At 46.4% G+C, this 19175-nt stretch overlaps 1 protein-coding gene and 2 long non-coding RNA genes across 4 annotated transcripts; 2 read left to right on the top strand and 1 right to left on the bottom strand.

Annotated features, from left to right (window-relative positions):
- The first annotated feature begins 49 nt into the window (after positions 1–49).
- LOC124004324 lies at positions 50–1121 on the top strand. Its single transcript, XR_006833360.1, has 2 exons — positions 50–453; positions 617–1121. It is a non-coding gene; the product is annotated as an uncharacterized LOC124004324 (long non-coding RNA).
- LOC124004323 (epithelial membrane protein 2-like) lies at positions 984–4863 on the bottom strand. The gene is made up of 5 exons (XM_046313151.1): positions 4743–4863; positions 3354–3437; positions 2970–3072; positions 2217–2357; positions 984–1846 (listed from the first exon to the last, which is right to left on the bottom strand). The coding sequence occupies exons 2-5, from the start codon at positions 3426–3428 to the stop codon at positions 1689–1691; spliced, it is 477 nt and encodes a 158-aa protein (XP_046169107.1). The 5' UTR covers positions 3429–3437; positions 4743–4863; the 3' UTR covers positions 984–1688.
- Positions 3941–16182, top strand: LOC124004325. Of its 2 annotated transcripts, XR_006833362.1 has the most exons (4): positions 3941–4436; positions 5772–5836; positions 15135–15257; positions 15525–16182. It is a non-coding gene; the product is annotated as an uncharacterized LOC124004325 (long non-coding RNA). The 2 variants fall into 2 exon arrangements; XR_006833361.1 differs by having other exon boundaries at positions 15135–16182.
- Positions 16183–19175: the final 2993 nt, after the last annotated feature.

The following is a 19175-nucleotide window of genomic DNA, read 5'->3' on the forward strand; positions in this document are numbered from 1 at the left end:
GAATGAATGGTATTCTTGAAGAATATATCTTTGTAAATGCCTCATGAGCTTAGTTCAACTGGCGTACCCCATCAGAACCCAAAATATAAGCTTGTTTTACTCCAATGTTTGTAAACAATGCAAATGTAAACAAAAACTGTACAGCCTAACAACATGATTAAAACTATAATGTTGATATCATGGATGGTCAAGCCCTTGCATCCATCGCTCTGTATATGAATTAGAGTGGTTATGTTTCTCCAGGCCCGTCCCTCAGCATTTTACAAAAACAAAGGCAGGGTGATGCTTTGTTATTGTTTTGATTTAAGGATCCTAGCTTTATGCTGATCTATATTGGTGGTTATGCTAGGCTTTCGAAGTCTTAAGTCTATATCAGTCTGTCATTGTGTTGTTGCAGATGGCTTGCCAGGAAAAAGACACAGAGTCCCTCAAGTCTCTTCAACCTGAACTCTGGTAAGCAAAAAGAAAATCTGTCATGTGGTAGCTATTTAGCTGCAATACACATTTGAATTGAGTTTTTTTCCTTATGATTTTCTCATTGATATCTTGTCTCTAAATTGTTAAGAACATTTCCGTAGACTGTAAGGAAAATGGACAGTAAATTATTCTTCTTCAGGCCTCTTCTCTCAGCAGAGCAGAACCACCTCCTTCACCTGGTGGTGCAAGAGCGGATCACCCCCTCTGGACAGGGGATTTAGTACAGTCCAGATCAACTCACTACACCCCCTCGGAATGACACATAATGGAACATTCCTGTCTCTGTCTTGGTCTGTTGTAGGGCCTCTTGAATAATGTTTTGGTGGTGTTGCCTTTTCTAAAAAACGTGGGAACCGGACCAAGCATGTCGTTGGACATACTGTACATCTTACTGCATCCCCTGTTATGCCTATTAGTGGTCGCAGGATTGCTCTCGTGGTGAAGTCTTGCATCAAATAGTTATTTATTGGAAATATGTTGAATAGATGAAATATGAATGAAAAATATGCTTTTTTTTCTAGCGTTTTTATTTTGTTAATAAATTGTATAGTCTGAACAAACATGGCTTAAATTCCAATGTAATTACAAAACAGAATCCCTCTACTGCATTATAATAAATGGTGATATTACATACACCGCATTGACCTCTGTTCCTGGTTTACCTTTTTCACTTGTACAAATTAACTTTGATATAGCAGCCAACCAAAACTCAGAATCACACACGTGATTAAAATGCACTTAGAATACACGTTACGACAATTACACAACAAACTGTTACAATGTATTTAGATTTTTAAAAACAATTACAATTGGTTATAAAATACTTCAGTTATAAAAAATAAAAATTCAAATTCCTTTTAAAACATGTACTGGAAATTAAGCTTGTTTGCTGATTGTTCAAGTACTGCAACAGCTATGTAGCATACCTTGAAATATACAGTACTATATCAATTACACATTACAAATCTCCCATTTGAACAGGCATGCAGTAGTCTGCATAGAAATTGATTGTGCATACAATTCTTTGGGGTCCGCTCTCCCCCCTTCTGTACCACCTTCCTCCTCACAAGAAAAATCAAAATACTGGGACTGTTAATAAACTAAATTAAGACCCCTACCCTCCCTCCATCCCTTTCCAACACAATGCAAAAACGTAATAAAAACTATCCTTCCTTACAATCCTCCTCTCCTACCCTTCATCCCTTGTTCCTCTACTCGCTCTTCTTGCGCAGCACCACATAGATGACGCCCAGTATGAAGGTGAGAACGAAGGAGATCCAGGCCAGGATGAAAGAGTGTCCGAACCAACCCTGGTCCTGCTTGTGGAAGATGTCCGTGTAGATGGACGCAGCAATCATTACACACAGACCTAGATGGAGACGAGGGGAGATTTAAAAACACCTGTTAGGTTAATAACAGTCATGTGCTGAACTGGAAACATCACCTCAAAGTCACTCATAGGGCTGTAGACACAACTGCTGATGAGACCATTTCAACCTGAACTTAAATAACAGTGATAGTTATAGCAATAAACAATAGTGTTTTTCAACCATGCTCATGGGGACCCACCCACAGGGTGTGCATTCAAAGATTGGATGATTAGTTATCAGTTTACATCAGTTATTAGTTCTGTTTGCTAGTGCTGGACTACAACAAAACATATACACTGTGTTTATATCAATGTCATTACATAGATTATACAGTATAAAGATGCAAATACAGGGCCCCAAGCTACTTACAGGAGATGAGCATCAAGGCTCCAGAGAAGGTGAACCTCTGGCCCTTGGACAAGGTGAAGAGTTGAGCCACAAACACAAACAGGCCCAGGATGGAGAAGATGCAGGCCAGCACTGCTCCGGCCTGCACTACCTGGAGGTATTCTATAGGGGGGTACAGAGAGAACAGGGCTCCATGAGATGGGAAGATGCACATACTGATCCTGACACAATATAATCTTGTCATACAGAACAATGACAGTCATTAATTTTAATTCATAATAATTACAAAATATATATATATTTTTTGTCCGTGTCATGTAGGCGTACCAGCAGGGGTAGAAATAAAACCATTCTGGGAACTCACCATAGTAAAAGGAACACATCAAAACTAGTTTCACTTTGGAAGCTTAATTCGACCCCTGCCTACCGAGCGAGTATAAGCATATGCACATGTCCACTCTATCTTGTTTTGGTAGAAGCTAATACTGTGTAGCCATAACAAGAGGTAAGCACACAGATGCTGTATCTTAATGTGAGCCAGTTTCAACCTGCAGGAAAATAATCCTGCAGCAACAGGAAATGTGAATGACATTTTTGTAGGGGTTGATACATTTTTCGTTGGGAAAATCAAGTCAGACATTTTAAAGTAGAAATTACAAACTTTCAAAGCCTTTTCAAACCTTGAGTACACTTACAAGTTTGTATTTCCTGCTGGGCAGGAACATTCCTGCAAAAACACGGTTATCAAATTAAGATACGGCATCTGTACTATACCTTCAGCATAGTCTCCTTTGAGGTTGGTGTAGTGCCAAGCTGAGCCTGACAGTTCCCACCGGCCCCACACATCTGTGGCCACTGAGTCTGTGAGCCACCAGGCCTGCAGGAAACAACACAGGAGAAGAGTAGCAAAGTCATTGTAACAAAACTTACTAACAGCTATATCATCTCATAACAGTGTTGTAACCGTGTTTTCAGTGTTGGATACTTGGGCCCAACGGTGCACATTTTTGTTCTAGCCCCTGTATTTATTATGGTGTCCATAAAGACGTTCTGAAGTTCATATGGAGCAGGAGAACAGATGGAAAAGAAGGGGTCACTGAGGTGACATTGGAAGCATGTGAAAGTAAGAAAAAGGAGAGGGGATATGTATTTACTTACGTTATCAATGGTTGCAACCAGAAGCAGGATGATGGCAGTAATGTGAAGAACAACGATTCCAGCCAGGACCAACATTGTGACTAACTGAGAAAAGATAAGTGTTGTGGAAAGATATACAGTGAGTAGGCTTTGCTGCTTATTAGAAACTGGGTGGTTCGAACCCTGAATGCTGATTGGCTGAAAGCCGTGCTATATTAGCCCATATACCACGTGTATGACAAAACATGTATTTTTACTGCTCTAATTATGTTGGTAATCAGTTCATAACAGCAATAAGGCACCTCTGGTGTTTGTGGTATATTGCCAATATATCAAGGCGAAGGGCTGTTTCCAGGCCCTTCTGCGTTGCATTGTGCTTAAGAATAGCCCTTAGCCGTGGTATATTGGCCATATACCACACCACCATCGGGCCTTATTGGTTAATTATCTTATTGGTATTTACTTGCTAAATACGAGGCATAACCAGATCTCGCTCAAATATTTTAAAATGCTTGTATTGTGTTTGAATTGGTTTGCCTACAATGGGAATAATAAAATAGACCCAAAAGTGCAAACTCCCAGATAAATCAAGCACACAAAGTATTTGACGTCTGTTTTTGATCCAGGTCTGGGATAGAAGAGCACTCTACCTAAATTATCAATTCGACTCGTTTCAAATACGACTCAAATCATTGGATTCGATTGCTCATTCACGTTTAGCCTATAAAATGAGTTTATAGATTTGTTTATTTGTACAATTAGACCGCTTAGAGGGTAAAGTAATAATGGTTGTTTCTATAGGTCTACCATCACAACAACATTGTTTAAAAAGTTACTCAAGTGTATAAAGTTATTAGGCCTAAACGTTTAGACTATTCGTTTAACTGCAGACTAATCATTATTAACCTGAATATATGCATATATTTTTTTTGAATCAATAGCAAGTTTCAGTAGAGAAAAATAATAGGCTATTCAACGTGGCCATGTATTTTAACTGGACTACTTGGCTGCACATTACCGTTTGTTATGGACGATATACCCGTTAGTTGCAACGGGCCCCATACACAGGCTATGAGAAAAGAGCGCGAGAATACGACGACAGAAGTGAGTCTGAAACATATGTGTTATACATAAATGAATACAAAATATTGATGAAAATATGATCTATAATACTATGCAAGAAGTAAACCTATGTTGACGTTGTTTTGCCGCTCGCAAAAGTGAAATCCATGTTATCCTTCCAAAACGTCCTTATCAACTGAATGTAGTTCCATTATAAAACGTTTAAATACCTCCCCAAAACTATTGTTTTCGCCCACAGAGCCTTCAAAAAAATCGCTAAACAGTACCAACCCTCCACCAATCCCATTGAATAGAAATTGTAAACCGCATTAGGCTGATAAACATTACCTGTGAAGGAGCTTTTACGCACGATAGTTATTTTCAATTCTGAAAAGCTGTAGCGTTAGACCCACCCAGCATCGAATTCATAGACTACACATCACTCTTTTTTTTCTCTTCGGCCCCTTCCCTCCCTTTCCCCTTTCCCAAACCCCACCCATATCCTCAAACTTTTTCGTATCTTTAAAAAGTCAGGAACTTTAAAAGTCTATGACAAATAGGCAACGTTTCCCTCTGTCAAAACACTGCGTGAAGCTAAGTGATCTTCAAAGGAGCTCGTTGAATGAATGGAGTGACAATTACGGCTGTGTACATAATGTGTGTGGAATAGTCCCAGTTTGTAGTATATTCTTAATTCTAAAAGGAACCAAACAAACATGTTGCGCTCCACTCTAGCCCTCCTCCCCCGCCCTCAAAGCAATATGTAGGCTACACCTCTCCCTTTTACAATGAGCTCTCAACACATGAGAAATATGAAATATGAATATATGAATACCTCACATTCCTATAAGTAAACAACAACACCCAATTCCCCTATGTACGCAGTATTGCAGCAGCAACTCAAAATATGAGTAGAATAGCAACAGCCATGACCTATTCGTGTTTTGGGTAATGACATACTGCACACGTCATTTCCATAGCAATGTTTCCCCCCCACATCGTTTATGGATGTCATTTTGTACTTTAGCCTATAGGCCTACTTTTTTACCCTCAATATTTCAAGGTATTAACAAATTCTTTCTACTGTGTCTCATTTTCTTCCATGATGAAATCCAACCAGATTTTTGTTTTGTTAATTAACCGCACATGTGAGAAGCGCTCTACATTTGCATAATCCGTTTGGAATCACAGCTGTCAGGTCTAATATACAGATTTGGCGTTATAATCGAATTTCGCATGTAGAGTTTCACATTCTGAGGTCAAATTGGTGGTTCCACTTTTCCTAGATGGGATTTTTTCACCTCAAAGCTGTCCTTTTGCACAGTAGGTAGGCCTACTTTGGACATGTCTTGGGGAACATTGTGTTGTCAATTACAGGATGCTCAGTGGGTACCATGGTGATGTCCAACAGCAATATCAGCCTGACCATGACACCTTCTCAAGTAAGTAAATATATAGGTGTATTTCTAGTTTTAGGCTACAAAATAATACAAGTATGTCCTTATCTTACACATGATAATGTGTCTGTTCTAATGTAACCCTATGTCCTGAAGATATTGCCTTAGTTAAACAGCAGATCTACTCTCCAGTCCCTGGGCTCGAACCCCAGCAGGGACATCATAGGCATGGCATACAGCGGTGGACCCCACTGTCCATTGTGGGAACGACATCCTGATGTTCACATTCCAGAAAACAGGACATTCCAAACTTCTTAATTGACAGATGTATGTAAAGCCATTTATTGTAACACTAGCAGGCCTTGTGGAACTCATGCTGCAGTAGGCCTTGTGGAAGTCGTACAGCAGTAGGCCTTGTGGAAGTCATACTGCAGTAGACACTGTGGAAGTCATACTGCAGTCGGCCTTGTGGAAGTCATGCTGCAGTAGTGCAGTAGGCCCTGTGGAAGTCATACTGCAGTAGGCCTTGTGGAAGTCATACTGTAGTAGACCTTGTGGAAGTCATGCTGCAGTATACCTTGTGGAAGTCATGCTGTAGTAGGCCTTGTGGAAGTTATACGCCTACGGAGCTGTGAGGGGAACGGCACCTCAGTACCTCCAGGCTCTGATCAGGCCCTACACCCAAACAAGGGCACTGCGTTCATCCACCTCTGGCCTGCTCGCCTCCCTACCACTGAGGAAGTACAGTTCCCGCTCAGCCCAGTCAAAACTGTTCGCTGCTCTGGCCCCCCAATGGTGGAACAAACTCCCTCACGACGCCAGGACAGCGGAGTCAATCACCACCTTCCGGAGACACCTGAAACCCCACCTCTTTAAGGAATACCTAGGATAGGATAAAGTATGCCTTCTACCCCCCCCCTTAAAAGATTTAGATGCACTATTGTAAAGTGGCTGTTCCACTGGATGTCATAAGGTGAATGCACCAATTTGTAAGTCGCTCTGGATAAGAGCGTCTGCTAAATGACTTAAATGTAAATGTAGTAGGCCTTGTGGAAGTCATACTGCAGTAGGCCTTGTGGAAGTCATACTGCAGTCGGCCTTGTGGAAGTCATACTGTAGTAGGCCTTGTGGAAGTCATACTGTAGTAGGCCTGGTGGAAGTCATACTGCAGTAGGCCCTGTGTGTCATGTTTTGTCATTGATTATCATGCCTTGTCCCTGTTCTTCTCCTTCTATTCGTTTCCCTCTGCTGGTCTTATTAGGTTCTTTCCCTCTTTCTATCCCTCTCTCTCCCCCTCCCTCTCTCACTCTCCCGCTCTCTCTTCTCTCTATCGTTCCGTTCCTGCTCCCAGCTGTTCCTATTCCCCTAATCAATCATTTAGTCTTCCCACACCTGTTCCCGATCCTTTTCCCTGATTAGAGTCCCTATTTCTCTCCTTGTTATTCGTTTCTGCCCTGTCGGTTCCTTGTCTAGAATTCACCGTGCTGTGTTTGTGTATCGCCCTGTCGTGTCGTGTTTTCCTCAGATGCTGCGTGGTGAGCAGGTGTCTGAGTCTGTTTGGTTCAAGTGCCTTCCCGAGGCAACCTGCTGTTCACCTGCTGTTCAAGATCGAGTCTCCAGTTTGTCCTCGTCATTTCGAGTGAAAGTTGTGTTTTTTGATTGTATTTACTTTACTGGATTAAAGACTCTGTTTTCGCCAAGTCGCTTTTGGGTCCTCTTTCACCTGCATGACAGAAGGAACCGACCAAGGAATGGACCCAGCGACTTCAGACGCTCGTTACACTGCCGTCGAGATCCAAGGAGCCATGCTCGGCAGACACGAGCAGGAATTGTCTGCTGCTCGCCATGCCGTGGAGAACCTGGCCGCTCAGGTTTCCGACCTCTCTGGACAGTTCCAGAGTCTTCGTCTCGTGCCACCTGTTACTTCCTGGCCTGCCGAGCCTCCAGAACCTAGGGTTAATAACCCACCTTGCTACTCCGGGCAGCCCACTGAGTGCCGCTCCTTTCTCACGCAGTGTGAGATTGTGTTCTCTCTTCAACCCAACACATACTCTAGAGAGAGAGCTCGGGTTGCTTACGTCATTTCACTCCTTACTGGCCGGGCTCGAGAATGGGGCACAGCTATCTGGGAGGCAAGGGCTGATTGCTCTAACAAGTACCAGAACTTTAAAGAGGAGATGATTCGGGTTTTTGACCGTTCAGTTTTTGGTAGGGAGGCTTCTAGGGCCCTGGCTTCCCTATGCCAAGGTGAACGGTCCATAACGGATTATTCTATTGAGTTTCGCACTCTTGCTGCCTCTAGTGAGTGGAACGAGCCGGCGCTGCTCGCTCGTTTTCTGGAGGGACTCCACGCAGTGGTTAAGGATGAGATTCTCTCCCGGGAGGTTCCTTCAGATGTGGACTCTTTGATTGCTCTCGCCATCCGCATAGAACGACGGGTAGATCTTCGTCACCGGGCTCGTGGAAGAGAGCTCGCATCAACGGTGTTTCCCTGCTCCGCATCGCAACCATCTCCCTCCTCTGGCTCAGAGACTGAGCCCATGCAGCTGGGAGGGATTCGCATCTCGACTAAGGAGAGGGAACGGAGGATCACCAACCGCCTGTGCCTCTATTGCGGAGTTGCTGGACATTTTGTTAATTCATGTCCAGTAAAAGCCAGAGCTCATCTGTAAGCGGAGGGCTACAGGTGAGCGCAACTACTCAAGTCTCTCCATCAAGATCCTGTACTACTTTGTCGGTCCATCTACGCTGGACCGGTTCGGGTGCTACATGTAGTGCCTTGATAGACTCTGGGGCTGAGGGTTGTTTCATGGACGAAGCATGGGTTCGGAAACATGACATTCCTTTCAGAGAGTTAGAGAAGCCTACGCCCATGTTCGCCTTAGATGGTAGTCATCTTCCCAGTATCAGATTTGAGACACTACCTTTAACCCTCACAGTATCTGGTAACCACAGTGAGACTATTTCTTTTTTTGATTTTTCGTTCACCGTTTACACCTGTTGTTTTGGGTCATCCCTGGCTAGTATGTCATAATCCTTCTATTAATTGGTCTAGTAATTCTATCCTATCCTGGAACGTTTCTTGTCATGTGAAGTGTTTAATGTCTGCCATCCCTCCCGTTTCTTCTGTCCCTACTTCTCAGGAGGAACCTGGCGATTTGACAGGAGTGCCGGAGGAATATCATGATCTGCGCACGGTCTTCAGTCGGTCCCGAGCCAACTCCCTTCCTCCTCACCGGTCGTATGATTGTAGTATTGATCTCCTTCCGGGGACCACTCCTCCTCGGGGTAGACTATACTCTCTGTCGGCTCCCGAACGTAAGGCTCTCGAGGATTATTTGTCTGTGTCTCTTGACGCCGGTACCATAGTGCCTTCTTCCTCTCCGGCCGGGGCGGGGTTCTTTTTGTTAAGAAGAAGGACGGTACTCTGCGCCCCTGCGTGGATTATCGAGGGCTGAATGACATAACGGTTAAGAATCGTTATCCGCTTCCCCTTATGTCATCAGCCTTCGAGATTCTGCAGGGAGCCAGGTGCTTTACTAAGTTGGACCTTCGTAACGCTTACCATCTCGTGCGCATCAGAGAGGGGGACGAGTGGAAAACGGCGTTTAACACTCCGTTAGGGCATTTTGAGTACCGGGTTCTGCCGTTCGGTCTCGCCAATGCGCCAGCTGTTTTTCAGGCATTAGTTAATGATGTTCTGAGAGACATGCTGAACATCTTTGTTTTTGTCTATCTTGACGATATCCTGATTTTTTCTCCGTCACTCGAGATTCATGTTCAGCACGTTCGACGTGTTCTACAGCGCCTTTTAGAGAATTGTCTCTACGTAAAGGCTGAGAAGTGCTCTTTTCATGTCTCCTCCGTTACTTTTCTCGGTTCCGTTATTTCCGCTGAAGGCATTCAGATGGATTCCGCTAAGGTCCAAGCTGTCAGTGATTGGCCCGTTCCAAGGTCACATGTCGAGTTGCAGCGCTTTTTAGGTTTCGCTAATTTCTATCGGCGTTTCATTCGTAATTTCGGTCAAGTTGCTGCCCCTCTCACAGCTCTTACTTCTGTCAAGACGTGTTTTAAGTGGTCCGGTTCCGCCCAGGGAGCTTTTGATCTTCTAAAAGAACGTTTTACGTCCGCTCCTATCCTCGTTACTCCTGACGTCACTAGACAATTCATTGTCGAGGTTGACGCTTCAGAGGTAGGCGTGGGAGCCATTCTATCCCAGCGCTTCCAGTCTGACGATAAGGTTCATCCTTGCGCTTATTTTTCTCATCGCCTGTCGCCATCTGAGCGCAACTATGATGTGGGTAACCGTGAACTGCTCGCCATCCGCTTAGCCCTAGGCGAATGGCGACAGTGGTTGGAGGGGGCGACCGTTCCTTTGTCGTTTGGACAGACCATAAGAACCTTGAGTACATCCGTTCTGCCAAACGACTTAATGCCCGTCAAGCTCGTTGGGCGTTGTTTTTCGCTCGTTTCGAGTTTGTGATTTCTTACCGTCCGGGTAGCAAGAACACCAAGCCTGATGCCTTATCCCGTCTGTTTAGTTCTTCTGTGGCTTCTACTGATCCCGAGGGGATTCTTCCTTATGGGCGTGTTGTCGGGTTAACAGTCTGGGAATTGAAAGACAGGTTAAGCAAGCACTCACGCACACTGCGTCGCCGCGCGCTTGTCCTAGTAACCTCCTTTTCGTTCCTGTTTCCACTCGTCTGGCTGTTCTTCAGTGGGCTCACTCTGCCAAGTTAGCTGGTCATCCCGGTGTTCGAGGCACTCTTGCGTCTATTCGCCAGCGCTTTTGGTGGCCGACTCAGGAGCGTGACACGCGCCGTTTCGTGGCTGCTTGTTCGGACTGCGCGCAGACTAAGTCGGGTAACTCTCCTCCTGCCGGTCGTCTCAGACCGCTCCCCATTCCTTCTCGACCATGGTCTCACATCGCCCTAGACTTCATTACCGGTCTGCCTTTGTCTGCGGGGAAGACTGTGATTCTTACGGTTGTCGATAGGTTCTCTAAGGCGGCACATTTCATTCCCCTCGCTAAACTTCCTTCCGCTAAGGAGACGGCACAAATCATTATCGAGAATGTATTCAGAATTCATGGCCTCCCGTTAGACGCCGTTTCAGACAGAGGCCCGCAATTCACGTCACAGTTTTGGAGGGAGTTCTGTCGTTTGATTGGTGCGTCCGTCAGTCTCTCTTCCGGGTTTCATCCCCAGTCTAACGGTCAAGCAGAGAGGGCCAATCAGACGATTGGTCGCATACTACGCAGCCTTTCTTTCAGAAACCCTGCGTCTTGGGCAGAACAGCTCCCCTGGGCAGAATACGCTCACAATTCGCTTCCTTCGTCTGCTACCGGGTTATCTCCGTTTCAGAGTAGTCTGGGTTACCAGCCTCCTCTGTTCTCATCCCAGCTTGCCGAGTCCAGCGTTCCCTCCGCTCAAGCGTTTGTCCAACGTTGTGAGCGCACCTGGAGGAGGGTGAGGTCTGCACTTTGCCGTTACAGGGCACAGACTGTGAGAGCCGCCAATAAACGCAGGATTAAGAGTCCAAGGTATTGTTGCCGCCAGAGAGTGTGGCTTTCCACTCGCAACCTTCCTCTTACGACAGCTTCTCGTAAGTTGACTCCGCGGTTCATTGGTCCGTTCCGTGTCTCCCAGGTCGTCAATCCTGTCGCTGTGCGACTGCTTCTTCCGCGACATCTTCGTCGCGTCCATCCTGTCTTCCATGTCTCCTGTGTCAAGCCCTTTCTTCGCACTCCCGTTCGTCTTCCCTCCCCCTCCCGTCCTTGTCGAGAGCGCACCTATTTACAAGGTACATAAGATCATGGACATGCGTTCTCGGGGACGGGGTCACCAATACTTAGTGGATTGGGAGGGTTACGGTCCTGAGGAGAGGAGTTGGGTTCCGTCTCGGGACGTGCTGGACCGTTCACTCATTGATGATTTCCTCCGTTGCCGCCAGGATTCCTCCTCGAGTGCGCCAGGAGGCGCTCGGTGAGTGGGGGTACTGTCATGTTTTGTCATTGATTATCATGCCTTGTCCCTGTTCTTCTCCTTCTATTCGTTTCCCTCTGCTGGTCTTATTAGGTTCTTTCCCTCTTTCTATCCCTCTCTCTCCCCCTCCCTCTCTCACTCTCCCGCTCTCTCTTCTCTCTATCGTTCGTTCCTGCTCCCAGCTGTTCCTATTCCCCTAATCAATCATTTAGTCTTCCCACACCTGTTCCCGATCCTTTTCCCTGATTAGAGTCCCTATTTCTCTCCTTGTTATTCGTTTCTGCCCTGTCGGTTCCTTGTCTAGAATTCACCGTGCTGTGTTTGTGTATCGCCCTGTCGTGTCGTGTTTTCCTCAGATGCTGCGTGGTGAGCAGGTGTCTGAGTCTGTTTGGTTCAAGTGCCTTCCCGAGGCAACCTGCTGTTCACCTGCTGTTCAAGATCGAGTCTCCAGTTTGTCCCGTCATTTCGAGTGAAAGTTGTGTTTTTTGATTGTATTTACTTTACTGGATTAAAGACTCTGTTTTCGCCAAGTCGCTTTTGGGTCCTCTTTCACCTGCATGACAGAAGGAACCGACCAAGGAATGGACCCAGCGACTTCAGACGCTCGTTACACTGCCGTCGAGATCCAAGGAGCCATGCTCGGCAGACACGAGCAGGAATTGTCTGCTGCTCGCCATGCCGTGGAGAACCTGGCCGCTCAGGTTTCCGACCTCTCTGGACAGTTCCAGAGTCTTCGTCTCGTGCCACCTGTTACTTCCTGGCCTGCCGAGCCTCCAGAACCTAGGGTTAATAACCCACCTTGCTACTCCGGGCAGCCCACTGAGTGCCGCTCCTTTCTCACGCAGTGTGAGATTGTGTTCTCTCTTCAACCCAACACATACTTAGAGAGAGAGCTCGGGTTGCTTACGTCATTTCACTCCTTACTGGCCGGGCTCGAGAATGGGGCACAGCTATCTGGGAGGCAAGGGCTGATTGCTCTAACAAGTACCAGAACTTTAAAGAGGAGATGATTCGGGTTTTTGACCGTTCAGTTTTTGGTAGGGAGGCTTCTAGGGCCCTGGCTTCCTATGCCAAGGTGAACGGTCCATAACGGATTATTCTATTGAGTTTCGCACTCTTGCTGCCTCTAGTGAGTGGAACGAGCCGGCGCTGCTCGCTCGTTTTCTGGAGGGACTCCACGCAGTGGTTAAGGATGAGATTCTCTCCCGGGAGGTTCCTTCAGATGTGGACTCTTTGATTGCTCTCGCCATCCGCATAGAACGACGGGTAGATCTTCGTCACCGGGCTCGTGGAAGAGAGCTCGCATCAACGGTGTTTCCCTGCTCCGCATCGCAACCATCTCCCTCCTCTGGCTCAGAGACTGAGCCCATGCAGCTGGGAGGGATTCGCATCTCGACTAAGGAGAGGGAACGGAGGATCACCAACCGCCTGTGCCTCTATTGCGGAGTTGCTGGACATTTTGTTAATTCATGTCCAGTAAAAGCCAGAGCTCATCTTAAGCGGAGGGCTACAGGTGAGCGCAACTACTCAAGTCTCTCCATCAAGATCCTGTACTACTTTGTCGGTCCATCTACGCTGGACCGGTTCGGGTGCTACATGTAGTGCCTTGATAGACTCTGGGGCTGAGGGTTGTTTCATGGACGAAGCATGGGTTCGGAAACATGACATTCCTTTCAGAGAGTTAGAGAAGCCTACGCCCATGTTCGCCTTAGATGGTAGTCATCTTCCCAGTATCAGATTTGAGACACTACCTTTAACCCTCACAGTATCTGGTAACCACAGTGAGACTATTTCTTTTTGATTTTTCGTTCACCGTTTACACCTGTTGTTTTGGGTCATCCCTGGCTAGTATGTCATAATCCTTCTATTAATTGGTCTAGTAATTCTATCCTATCCTGGAACGTTTCTTGTCATGTGAAGTGTTTAATGTCTGCCATCCCTCCCGTTTCTTCTGTCCCTACTTCTCAGGAGGAACCTGGCGATTTGACAGGAGTGCCGGAGGAATAATGATCTGCGCACGGTCTTCAGTTTGTCCCGAGCCAACTCCCTTCCTCCTCACCGGTCGTATGATTGTAGTATTGATCTCCTTCCGGGGACCAGTAGACTATACTCTCTGTGCTCCCGAACGTAAGGCTCTGAGGATTATTTGTCTGTGTCTCTTGACGCCGGTACCATAGTGCCTTCTTCCTCTCCGGCCGGGGCGGGGTTCTTTTTTGTTAAGAAGAAGGACGGTACTCTGCGCCCCTGCGTGGATTATCGAGGGCTGAATGACATAACGGTTAAAGACTCTGTTTTCGCCAAGTCGCTTTTGGGTCCTCTTTCACCTGCATGACACTGTGGAAGTCATATATTGTAACACTAGCAGGCCTTGTGGAAGTCATGCTGCAATAGGCCCTGTGGAAGTCATACTGCAGCCGGCCTTATGGAAGTCATACTGCAGTAGGCCTTGTGGAAGTCATACTGCAGTAGGCCTTGTGGAAGTCATACTGCAGTAGGCCTTGTGGAAGTCATGCTGCAGTAGACTTGTGGAAGTCATGCTGTAGTAGGCCTTGTGGAAGTTATACTGCAGTAGGCCTTGTGGAAGTCATTCTGCAGTAGGTCATGTGAAAGTCATACTGCAGTAGGCCTTGTGGAAGTCATACTGTAGTAGGCCTTGTGGAAGTCATACTGCAGTAGGCCTTGTGGAAGTAATTATGTAGTAGACCTTGTGGAAGTCATACTGTAGTAGGCCCTGTGGAAGTCATACTGTAGTAGGCCCTGTGGAAGTCATACTTCAGTAGACCATGTGGAAGTCCTGTTGTAGTAGGCCTTGTGGAAGTCATATTGTAACACTCGTAGGCCCTTTGGAAGTTATACTGCAGTAGACCTTGTGGAAGTCACATTGTAACACTCGTAGGCCTTGTGGAAGTCATATGGAGCTTCTAGCTTAACACAGTTAACATTGCTTTTCAATAAAGATCTTTATCTATTCATTGGCTGAAAACCTATGATAATACTGTGCTGGTCTTAAACTTACTAAATCAGAGTCTGTCCTAAATCGCACCCTAATCGTCCCACCTCCCTTTGGGCTAAGGCCTCAAACTGAAGACCTCAGACAGAGGCAGTCCTGATGGTACACTACAATGGATGCTTTGTTCACCAGGAGGTATTCACTCTTCACTTCCTGTCCTTTCCCATCTGCCCCTCTCACTTGTGAAGACTGAATGGATTTCTGTTCTGACTGTTTTGGACTAAATGCTGTGGATGTTTGGTCTTGGGTCGTCCGGGTTTTGCTGGTGTAGGCCGTCATTGTAAAAAAGAATTTGTTCTTAACTGACTTGCCTAGTTAAATAAAGGTTAAAAATGTTTTTTTTTGCCAGTGTATTGGTATGGATCCCCAGTGAGGGCCTCGCCTCCAGTGAGGTGCCCTCTCCCCAGGCCACATGTCTGGGATCTGAGATGGATCTGATGATCTATGGAGAGGAGACCGTGGAGTAAATACTGTATGTACTGGAATTTTGATCTCATGCCATGGTAAATTGACATGATCTATCTTGACTATGACTGCATCCCAATACTCCACACACATGCATTGGATTGGTGCAAGAAATGGTTTTCAAGGGAGTTTTCACCATTGTTAAATCCATGACAGGGAGTGCATATGCACGATTTTGGAGAAGGGTGGTAGAAGAATCAGGATGCAGCCTAAACCAGTTGAATAGGGGTCACTGAGCAATGTCTTTGACCTCTGACCTTCTCACCCCCCTCAGTAAATGGTGACTGGGTGCCGCTCCTGTATGCTGCGTCCCGGTGCTGGTACCACACTGAAGACACTACTGAGCCTCTGGTGTTTGCAGTTCCCAACACAACTTGTGGGACAACAGTAATGTTAAAGCTATGTATGGAACTGTACACAACTTCCATGCAGTAACAACTGCCATTGATGATACTCACCTAATTATAACTGTGTCCTGTACATTATGATTAGGGGTAAGTGGGTGAGCTGTTGGTACCTGCAATTCCAGAGGGGATTTTATTATGCTTTTTTGGTCAGTTTATTTTAAAATGTATGCCTTTATGTAAGGGTATTGTTTTTCCTCTCCTATAGAATGGCATGTAAACAGTACAGATCTAATCTAGGGGAAAGGACCTGTCTTTCTCATGCCTGTTCCAAACCCCTTACCTACAACACCCTAAACACCCCCCACTATGAGCCTGATGCATCTCCAGACTCTGTATGTTTTGCCTCACAAGCCACAAACCATTTCACACCCATCCATTCCCCAACCCCTCTCACCATCCAACCCCCACTCCCAGTAGTACAACATCGGAAGTTACCCGACACCCCAAAAAATACCAGAGGTAAGGCTGTTGTTACCCCTTCTCCTCCCCAACCACTCAAAGCCACCAAGTCCCCAGCTAAGCCCCCGTTGCTTTCCCTTCATCCACGACAATCCCGAGTTACACATGATACCCACTCCACCCCCCATCAAGCCCGTCCCTTTTAAGCCAGTTCCTTTCAAGTTCTCCCCTGAGTTTTCCCATACCCCCTCAGCCTGCTGAGACATCACAGAGTCAAAGGGTTGAGCAGTACCAAGACTACGTGCAGGTGGCTTTGACATATGATCCTACTGTTTCTGTCACTAATCACCCCAGTTCTCCCCAGCAAGAGAAGCCTAACCAACACACCAGACCTGTCACTCAACCACCTACTCTCTCCTCCTCCTCCCTCAGTATCGTCAGTCCCTCTATTCATCAACACCTGCAGAGGAAGCATATTGCCCCTGTTCCTCCAACAAGCACACCACAGGATCTAGAGATTCCATAACTCCCCCATATGGAAGCTGTCCAGCACCATAACCAATATTCTAAGTATGTCCCTCCAGTCCCCTTATCCCACCAGAATAGGCCTTCTCCTCCCCCTGGACCTCAACACCATCACCCTAGTTCACCCAGCCACTATTCCTACATGTACCACTACACACACTCTCAGCCTGGTAGTCCCAGTAAGCATACCTCTGGCTCTCATCCTCCTCTCTACCAGCAATACAGTGTCCCTGACCCCACTTTACATCACTATCAGAAGTATGTAGCACCTCCAGCTCCTTCTAACCCTCCAAACATTTAGCATCACTCCCCTCCATACCAATTCCACCAATAACAGCCAAATCCTAGGTTCCCTGCCCCAGCTTCTACCCACCTCTTGTCACGACTTCCGCCGAAGTTGGCTCCCTTGCCTGTTCGGGCGGTGCTCGGTGGGCGTTGTCACCGGCCTACTAGCCTCCACCGATCCCTTTTTCGTTTTCTGTTTGTTTTGTGTTATTAGTTGCACCTGTGTCTTTTGTGTTTGCTTGATGGGCTTCCTTATTTATAGCTAGGCTTCCTGCCCTTGTTTTGTGCGGGATTACTCCTATGTTACGTGTGTATGATTTTTGGTGTTCGTGCTCCGGACCTGGTACCCTGTGTGTTTGGGTTGGTCCACATTTTCCGCGCCCTGTGTTGTGGTCATTGTTTTCGGTGCGATATTAAAGTGCACTTTTTCCCTGTGGAACTATATGCTCTCTGTGCCTGATTCTTCCTCACGCACATAGCTGCCCGTGACACCTCTTGAAAAGAACCCTTCTTTCTCTCTGTATGGTTTTCGGCACCCTGAACCTACATCTCCTTACTTACCATACCCACGTGCCAAGAGAGAGGCCCACTGGCACCTCAGTCCACTGATTGGTGAGCAGCATATGTCAGACAGTGTTTCAATCTATTTTGTCCTCTAAACCGTGAGAATAGTGAATACACTTGTAACAGCTTTGAACTGTTTCTCCTTCTCAGGAAATGTGAGGTGACAACCCAAGACCATGCCTGGGAAGAAGTTGACCCAAGACCATGCCTGGGAAGAAGTCTGTTGACGCCAGATGTTGAATTATGGAAATGTCAATAAAGATTAGATTTTTGAATGATTTCAAGTCTGTATGTAGGCAGCTATCAGATATCTGGTAAGACCCAGATGCAGACCATGTCGAATAAACAATAGTTTAATGTTCCAACAGAGGCAAGAGACAGGTCAAGGCAGGCAGGGGTCAGACAACCAGGGGGGGGGGGGGGGGCAACAGTACCGGACAGCAGGCAGGCTCAGGGTAATCCAGAGGGAGGCAAAGGTACAGGTCGGTAGGCAGGCTCAGGCAGTGTGGTCAGGCAATGGGGCTCGGAGTCAGGACAGGCAAGAGTCAAAACCAGGAGGGCAAGAAAAGAGAGACTGGAAAAAGCAGACACTGAGACTCAAACCACTGGTTGACTTGAACAAAAAAAAAGACGAACTGGCAACAGACAAACAGAGAACACAGGTCTAAATACACAGGAGATAATGGGGAAATTGGGCGACACCTGGAAGGTGGTGGAGACAATCACAAAGACAAGTGAAACAGATCAGGGTGTGACAGGCAGCAGCCTCTCTGTGCTAGTGATGTCTATTTAACAGTCTGATTGCTTTGAGGTAGAAGCTGTTTTTCAGTCTCTTTTTGGCCTGTGACATCGGGTGCTGTTGGTGTCCTGGAGGGCAGGTAGTTTGTCCCCGGTGATGCATTGTGCAGACCGCACCCCCCTCTGGAGAGCCCTGCGGCTGTGGGCGGTGCAGTTGTGCAGTTAATTTATCTGAGGTCCTGATGACCATACTGTGAAATGCGCACAATCAAATGAACCAATAGGCCTAGACAAACTTTGAGATGTGCATATAACTTGAGGCCTAGTAAATCACTAATGTGTGTATGAAACTCATAACATGAAGCCCCCTTGAGGTTTTACTAAGGCTGCGTTTAGACAGGCAGCCCAATTCTGATCTTTTTCCAGTAATTGGTCTTTTGACCAATCACATCTGATCGTTTCACGACGGCTCTTTTTCAGAGCTGATCTGATTGGTCAAAAGACCAATTCATGTAAAAAAAAAATCTGAATTTGCTGCTTGTCTAAACGCAGTAGGCTGTGTCAAGACTTGAGAGTAAATGCTGCTTTGTTATTCTGATCATGGAATTACGAACTCCACATGCGTCTACATTTAAATGTTTCTACCGTGTCCACGTTGTGGCGGGATTCCCCTTTCCCGCACTATAGTGCATTCTGCAAATGATGGAACAGGCTAAATCTGATAACACAACAACTTGATGGCTTTAGCCAACTACTGAAGCTAACTGGCCAGCTAACCTCTGTAACTAGCCAGCAAAGCTAAAGGGTTTGCAAACAGGTTAATAAATAAGCTAGCTAGCATTTATGAAGCCAGCAAACACGTTCCTCATACATTAGAAATGGGGTTGTTTCTCTCAAAACACTTGTGAGCGGAGTGTTGTTGACGTCACCCACTGTATGCATTTCGGTTGCCTGTATGCGTCCCGACCAATGACGTGCATAAACCCTGTATGACTGAAAGGAGGCGC

The sequence above is a fragment of the Oncorhynchus gorbuscha genome, linkage group LG18, assembly GCF_021184085.1.
Source record: "Oncorhynchus gorbuscha isolate QuinsamMale2020 ecotype Even-year linkage group LG18, OgorEven_v1.0, whole genome shotgun sequence".
NCBI lineage: Eukaryota > Metazoa > Chordata > Actinopteri > Salmoniformes > Salmonidae > Oncorhynchus > Oncorhynchus gorbuscha.